Genomic DNA, 8,384 nt, shown 5'->3' with positions numbered 1-8,384 from the left:
CTCTCCGCGTGGTTAAAATCTAGGACTCGGCCAATGTGACATATATATATATATATATATATATATATATATATATATATATATATATATATATATATACATGTGTGTGTGTGTGTGTGTGTGTGTGTGTCCGATAGATTGAAGATAGGATAAAGATTGATCGATTGATCAAGGGACCAATACATACATTTTCCTGAAATATCGGAGAACGTCCCTAATCAATGTAAAAACTTTATAAGAAAGATGTTTAGCATGAGTATGACGCCAACATAGTTATTAAACGACTACAATTACAAGTAATATACTGCTGTTGTTATTATTATTATTATTATTATTATTATTATAGAATTCTGGGGAATATTGTTCAATAAAAAATACCATTTTCATTTTCTTACATCACCTTGTCTATGTGATGCTATGGACCTTGCAATATACTGATTTCTAATGCAAGCCTCGACACAATAAAAAAGAGAAATCGGTGTAATCTACTTTTCTTTAATTATGCAAATATCTTCATGGTTTTAATTTAACCTGACACTGCACGTCTGCAAACAAAATAATTTTTTCCAATTTGTATTTTGTTGTAAGCTTCGTAGTATTTATTGGTGTTTGTTGCCGAACAAGGATCATGTTGGATCAGGTTGTCTTCTGCACAGTGCATCGCCAGAGGCTTTCTTAGCATTTTGGTATTCAGCGGTATTTTTGAATTTAGCAGCTTTCCATGCTGCTTTATCCTGCACGTCATCTAGTGTCTTGTACTTGTAGCGACTACCGTATTTTTGGTACACAACAGAGCTTACAGTATTAGGGTACAGAGGGGAAGCTACGCGATTAACCACTGAGTATGCAACAGCAAGTTGTCCCTGGGCTGGCTCGCCTCTCGCATCGCCAAATACAATTCGAGCCACAATTTCGATGTTTGCATCCGTGCTGCAAAAAAAATAAAAATCAACATTCAGAAGGCTGCAATACCATTAATGCACTTTCACATCACTGCCATTCTGAATAATACAAACATATTGTATAAGCAAATATTCCAGTGTATCGGAGTAATTAACTATCGCAGCTTATCAACAAAATCCCAACACAGGCCAATACCCAGCCAATACTTTCGCTGGCAAAGGTTTAAGACATTGTGTGATTTACAGTGGCACTGGCAGCTTGTCGAACATTTAGGCCTAATGTTCATCAACATTCGACTGCCACTGTATGTCATATACAAATTCTCGTCGTCATGGCTGAACAGTTTAAAAATAGTTTTGATGAAATTTTCAGTATGCACTAAAACTGAACACTAATTCATATAAGTGTCAACATAAAATACACTTATTTTATATAATGTGCTATGATAACGAATTGGCGTGGTTATCTGTGCTCCTTCGACAGGTTAATTAGGGTTGTTGTTGTTGTTAAGTTTAATTATAGTGGCGTGCGCACAATTGTGCATGTGCCACTTTTTTCTGACTGCACCGCAGCCTGCTAGTTGTTCCTGGGGAAGGGAATGGTGCCACCTCCCCCAGGCTTTTATGAATTCAAGGAACCCTGATAGTTTGGTCTCAATCTGTGGGTCCATAAAGGTCCCTTACAGTTGAATGGTTGGCTGTCATTAGTGGGAAGGAGAGCTCGGGAACGGTCCTGCTTGCTTTACATAGCTGGTTTCTTGTTGCATTTGCCTGGTGTTTCTTGCGATTTTTTGTTCGATTGTTTTTTCTTCTTCAAAATGTTCTAAAAGGGTGGGGGGTGGATGTTCTATGCTGTTTATAGAGGTTCTTAGTAGAAATCATGTATGAAGAGAGATTTTCAAGGTTATTATGGTATTACTAGTCGAGGTGTTTAGGGTGTGCTTCCTACGTTATGTTATTTATAAGTTTTTAGATATTGCCTCTTTAAGTTATTTATTAATTAATGTTTTTAGAGATTGAATGTTATTTATACATTATTTAGCAAGAGACCGGAGTCCTAGCCAATTACACGGTTCTTTAAGGACATCTAGGACATCCGATTTTGTGGTTTCCTTAGTTTTTTATAGGTGCTTCGTAAGTGAATTGTTTAGTAATACTTTTATAAAATTGAATGCTATGTTAATGGTTTTTATGTGGTGGCTTCTAAATTTATTTAGCTAGTTACTGGGTCTTTTGGTTTTGTGGGGATAGTAATTATATTTTGTTCCTAAGTCCTGCTGAGTCTATGAATTGATTTATATTTTTATATGCTGATTGTTTATTTTTTTATTAGAGTCCATAAGTAACTCTGGGTTTGTGTGTGGTGATCCAATCTCTTTTTGATTTTTGATAAATATTTTCCGAGCGGGTTGATATTTTGGGCATATATTGAATACGTGGTGTAGATCTTCGGTGGTGTGGCAGTTAAAGCAGTTAATGGTTGCTGGTTTGGGTACTATAAACCTTCCAAAACTGCTTGCTAGTTTAGTTTTTCCAGTTATTATCCTGTTTATGGTTTTCTGTTCTAAATAGTTACCCTTAGGTAGCTGTATTTTCCTATCTACGTTTTTGGGGGTTTCATGGTGCTTTTTACTTTTTGTAGAGGAGTTCCAAAAATCTTGCCATGTTTGGTCTATATATGTTTGTGCGAAGCTTATTGCTTCTGTAGAGCTATAGTTAAGCTTGATAGAGTTTTGATCTCCTAGTTTGGTTTTTGCAACTTTGTCTGCTGTTTCGTTGCCAGAGATTCCAATGTGCGACGGTATCCACATGAGCTCGACTAATTGATGTGCTGTGGTGATATCGTCGATTAATTGGCACGCTCTGTCGAGGAATTGTTCCCTAGAGTGTGTAGTGCGATTTTGGATCGATTTGATAACGCTTAGGGAATCGCTTACAATGACTGCTTTAGGTATTTGGTTGTCTTTGATCCATTGTAGTGATTCAAGTATAGCCCAGAATTCAGTGGAGTAAATGGAGCAATAGTCAGGTAATCTGGATTTGTATTTTGAATTCAGGGATGACTATTGCTGCTGTAGTTCTTGGTAGGTTGTTTGTTTTTGATCCATCGGTATATATTTTAACATAGTTCAGGTATTTTTGGTTGATTTCGTTTACGAGTACAGGTTTTAGTAAGTTTTCTTGTCCTTCTTTATTGCCTAATTTGGTAGCTTCAATGTTAATCCTTGGTGGTTTTTGTAACTACGGTGATTTGTTCTGGTCTGTATTGTTTGTTACCTGTTTTTTTAGTAGAGGTATCTTTTCTCTTAGTTCAAGGATTACTTTGCCACTTGGTGTGGTGGGTATGATTTTGGGTTTGAAGACAACTTTACACTTGTTTATAGCTATTTTGGTGGGATGGTTGTCTGGGTGGGTATAATCGAATGGAGTATCGGAGGAGCAGTTCTTGCCTACATAATTTTATGGGTAGTTCTCCTGTTAGTGTTTGTAGTTCTTCTAATGATGTTGAGGGGAGTGTTCCTGTGCATAATAGTAAGGCTTTTCTCTGGATAGTGTCAAGTTTTTGTAGTACAGGTTGCTTAGCCGAGTTATATGCTTGGCAACCGTAATCCAGTTTTGATCTAATTAGGCTTTTATATATCGTGAGGAGGGTTTCCTGGTTGGATCCCCAGTCAGTCCCTGTGATGTTCCTGAGTAAATTGAGATCTTTGTTACAATTCTGGGTGAGTTGTTCAATGTGCTGTTTCCATGTGAGGTGGTTGTCAAAGAACATTCCTAGGAGTTTTACTACTGTTACGTATTTGATTAATTGATTTTATATAGAGAAGTTTGGATAGACTAGGTTGTTATTTCGTTTGGGGGTGAATATGATTGCCACAGTTTTTTCATGAGATATTTTGAAACCCCATTTGTCCGCCCATCTTCCTATATTGTCTAGGCTCTGCTGGATTTCTTTAACTACTGTGTTATTGGCAGGATTTCCATTCCTCCATATGCCACTATCATCTGCAAATTGTGACAAGTTTATTTTTGCGGAGGCTGCATTGAGGTCAAGGTCGTTTACCATTAGGTTAAATAGTAAGGGACTTATTACACTGCCTTGCGGTGTTCCATTTTCAAGTGAAAATTCTTCCGAATGGGTGTTGCCTATTCTTGTGGTAATTTTCCGGCCTGTGAGGAAATCGCCAATCCAGTTGAATAAGCGTCCAGTTATTCCAAATTGGTTTAATTTGGCCATTAGTCCACTGATCCATACTAGGTCGAACGCTTTTTCTAGGTCTAAAAAAGACCGCTATGAGGTTGCGATCATTTTTCCTATGTGCGTTAAAAGCGTGTTTGAATGTCTTTTCCAATCTGAGAAGTTGGTCAGTGGTGGACTGTTTGTTCCGAAAGCCACATTGATTTATGGAGAGTAGGTTATTGGTTTCTAGGTGGTGTTTTAACCTATTTGCGATTATTGTCTCCATTATTTTGCAAATATTGTTTGTAAGGGAGATGGGTCGGTACGAATTTATGTTGTTGGGATCTTTACCTAGCTTGGGAATTGGTATTACTATGGCCTTTTTCCATTTGGTGGGTAGTTGGTCTTTATCCTATATCCTATTAAAGAGTTTGATTATGGTTATTGTTATATTGATAGGTAGTTTTTTGTAGATAATGTAACCTAACTGATCCTTACCAGGGGATGTCTCGTTTTTGGATCGTAGGGCTATCTTCCATTCATGTACTGTGATGTCGCTATTTAGGTGGGATTCTTTTGTTCCTTGGTCTTGAAACATTTGAGGTTGGGTTCCCTCCATTAGTTTTTTGTGTTCTTGAAAGTTTCTGGTGTGATTATTGTTGCTACTCATGTTCGAAAAATGCTTCGCTAGGAGGTCTGCCTTATCTTTATTTGTTATGACATTTTTAATTTTTGGGGCTGAGGTAGTTGCTTTCCCTTTTATGGCTTTTATCTTGTCCCATATTTGTTTTGAGTTTGATTTTAGACTCAGTTTAGAGCAAAAGGTTTTCCATAGATTAATTTTAGCAGTTTTTATAGTTTGTTTTAGTGCTTTTTCTTTATCTTTATATTGCTGGAAGTAGATAGAATTTTTGGTGCGTTTATATTTATTTAAGGCCCTTTTCTACCTTTATGTGCTCTAGTGCACTGTTTAGTCCACCATGGTACAGGGTTTTTATTTTGGATATTAGTTGTCTTTGGGATGCATCGGTTAGCTGCTTCTATAATTGTGTATGTTATCATAATACATGTCAATACTTGGGCTTTCTAAGTTTTCTGGATTTACTCTAGCTAGTAATAATTGGAATTGGTCCCAGTCTGCCTGTTGGTATCTCCATTTAGGTGGGGTTTCGTTTGGAATGTGTTGAGTTTTTGTTTGAATATTGATTGTGATGGTTAATTAGGGGGTAAACCGAAACGTTGATGATTGTGCAGAGTGGGATACAAAACGTTATTTGTGAAAACCTTGTGAAAGCGATCGCAAAGATTTGGATTGGTGCTTCGTAGATGTGCTTAATAGCCTTTGAAATTATGCCCATCGCAAAGGTTAATGAAGTGGATAATTTCTTTAACATATCACCTGAAGAATGGTTTATCCTGAATAATAATAATAATAATAATAATAATAAAATTATTATTATTATTATTATTATTATTATTATTATTATTATTATTATTATTATTTAATATGGTGATCGAGTTTTGTTTTACTGAGGCGAAGCACTAGGGCTGGTTAATCGGACCCCAAATCTTTATCGATTATCTGTTGAGATATATCAAGAAATAATCGAATTTCTATCATTTAATAATCGAATATTAATCGTTTCCGACGAGTTACATAAACGGATTACAAGGAGCAGAAAAGTATTTGCATTGATAATGCACACTCCAACCAACGATGCTCTAGATAAGCCTTCAATGACATTCCAGGAACTTGATGACATTCCAGGAATTTCGATGACTTTCCAGGAAATCCTTCAATGGCATTCCAGAAAACTGGCTTCATAAAAACTCATAGCAATAGCTATTTAAAAAAATATTAATTTTCAATCACACGTCATATTATTACACTGCAAGGGAGATAAATACGCCTAGATGCACATTATTTTCATCTAAGGTAGACTCGAACATAATTTTCAGCCTCACAAAAGCTTCATTCATATTTTTTTCTTCCTGAAATGGACTCAAACAGTGCACTTTGTTGTAATACGTTTGAACGTATATTAGACAATGTGTGTATAGCTGAGGTCTGCAGCATGTCAACGCAGGGTGAATGGCATGCTCTGCTTCCTCTGGTCCATTACTGTTGTCACTTCATGTCAGGATCCGTGGATGAGACTGAGCAATTCTAGTTCTTATTTCAACGCGAGAGGATGGTTTTCATGGCCGTAAAATGTCTTAAAAAACATCGTTTACGTACGTTTTGTAACCATAATGATTAACAGATTACTCAGGTAATGGTATCAGTACCGTATAAGTCACATTACTTGGGATTAAATTAATCATGTTTTGCTATTAAGTTTGCATTAATTGGAGACAAATACTTTTTATTTTACCTAAACTTAAAATGACCTTATCGACAATTTTAAAGTTGTATACGGCTGAGTACACAACCATAATCTTGATTCAATTAAAACGATAACTCTTCCATGCTATGTATATTATATACCAAACGGATTCGATTGGAGATGTCTACAATGACACGTCATAACATATAAAGATTGATAATACTTGACGTGTTGTTGTCTTCCTGGTTGAAACTTAGAACAGTGTTATTAATCATATTTTACTTCGAACTTTCATGAGAGACCACCTGTCTTTAGACCATGATCCTATGTATATTATGCATATTTGGATCATTGCCAAGCATCTCATGCATTTGATTACAATATAGTATCGTATCAGCTAAAACATTTCATGTGTTTTGACTCTTTTTCAACCGTTCGTATTCTCTCTTTTCTTCATTCACCTTATCCATTTTTGTCATTGCTATGAGCGTCTACGAGACGGGATTGTCATAAGCTTCAGGTGGAATTACTTTTCTGCAGACGGCGAAACATCATTAAACCTGCCCCTTTACAACCTGGAATCCTCTGCAGATTGGTCAATATTTTATTACCAATAAAACCGTTCTTATGATAATCGAAATCTGTAAACGTGCTACTTTTACTGAACTACCAAATGCTTATGTTCTAACAGTGACAAATATAGGCAAACTTTCCTGTATTTTATTTTCATCCATAGTTCATATGTATTAGGACCTTTTTGGCCCATTAAACGTTGCTGTATTGCGTCTAAGGGAGTAGGAATGACTGAAGAGCCCTGAGTAATTCGTATTTAAGAGTATTTTTGTCGACATCAAACTCTATGAGCAATTCACAGTTGATTTCCAGATGTGTTAACACACACACACGCACACACGATCACACACACTTTGACACAAGCAATATTCAAGTTCATTTCACTGCGCAAATGGATGAGGTCGAACTGCACTTTCAAACGGACAGCTACCTTTACACATTAACTTAGAAAACTAGCGAACGCAATGCTAGTGTTTATAAGTGTTTTAAATATTAACGGTTGAAATATCAAAAATCAATGTCCGGACTGGTATTAAATTGATTTTAAGAAAAAACAATCAGATCCACAAATCAACGTTTTTCAAAGGTAAACAGCAAGTAAGATAAAGAAGAAAATATTGAATCTTGGGAAGGTATGACTACTTAAAACTTGTTGCTTGATATCGGCAATATATCTTATAAAACTGTGCTTCTATCCCCGACAGAACAAAAGTTTTAAATTCGCAATATTACTGAACAGATTGTGACGCCACCAGGTGGTACACAGTAAAACGTAATTGTATATGTTTATAGACAGATAGGAGATTTAACATTAACATTTGATAGCGTGTTCGCCAGGGCAAAACCCATGCATATAGACATCTTTTGTTCAGTGAGTATATAAGAACTATATCATAACTTTGTTTTTACTGTACTGCTAACAACTTTGAAGGAAGGTATGCCTTACCATAAAGTTTCGGCCTTAGCACCAACGAGGAAAACCAACAGGAAAAATACAGGCACTGGCGACATCTTTGAAAGCAGGATGTGATCCGCTCGCTTCAAAATTTATTGTAATATCTATCTACGAACGTGGCCAATTTATATCTTGGAATGTAGACTTTGACGTCAAACCTTCCCGAGTCACATGAGTTGCCTTCGTTTCTATTGGTAGACTATCAATACTGAACATTAAACAATCCATACCTACCAGCTCTTTAACCTATCGTAAACTTCATTTTCACTACAGTAAATATCACCGTCTACAACACGGCTTGTTTTCTATATAAATAAACGATGACTTGGTTTTATGCTTCACAATTTAATTTGAACGTCACACAATAGGTACAGAAAGAAATACATATAAGGTGCCAGAAAGCTGCGTGGTGAATCTTGCTAAAACTAAGACAACTATGTACCGAT

General features: G+C 36.1%; 1 protein-coding gene across 1 annotated transcript; it reads right to left on the bottom strand.

Moving 5' to 3' along the window:
- Positions 1-481: 481 nt before the first annotated feature.
- Positions 482-8,088, bottom strand: LOC149803638 (uncharacterized). Its single transcript, XM_089951433.1, has 2 exons — positions 7,930-8,088; positions 482-930 (listed from the first exon to the last, which is right to left on the bottom strand). The coding sequence occupies exons 1-2, from the start codon at positions 7,992-7,994 to the stop codon at positions 627-629; spliced, it is 369 nt and encodes a 122-aa protein (XP_089807559.1). The 5' UTR covers positions 7,995-8,088; the 3' UTR covers positions 482-626.
- Between the last annotated feature and the right edge of the window lie 296 nt (positions 8,089-8,384).

Source organism: Sinohyriopsis cumingii, chromosome 3 (assembly GCF_028554795.1).
Source record: "Sinohyriopsis cumingii isolate HCF-2022 chromosome 3, ASM2855479v2, whole genome shotgun sequence".
Lineage (NCBI taxonomy): Eukaryota > Metazoa > Mollusca > Bivalvia > Unionida > Unionidae > Sinohyriopsis > Sinohyriopsis cumingii.
Note: the sequence above shows the minus strand (reverse complement) of the source record. Positions and strands in the feature narration are given on the sequence as shown.

Excerpts from the sequence above, each read along its gene's own strand:
- LOC149803638 (XM_089951433.1), bottom strand. The coding sequence starts at position 7,994 with ATGTCGCCAGTGCCTGTATTTTTCCTGTTGGTTTTCCTCGTTGGTGCT. Across the intron at positions 931-7,929 it reads GCTAAGGCCGAAACTTTATG|CACGGATGCAAACATCGAAA; the intron begins GTAAGGCATACC and ends TTTTTTTTGCAG.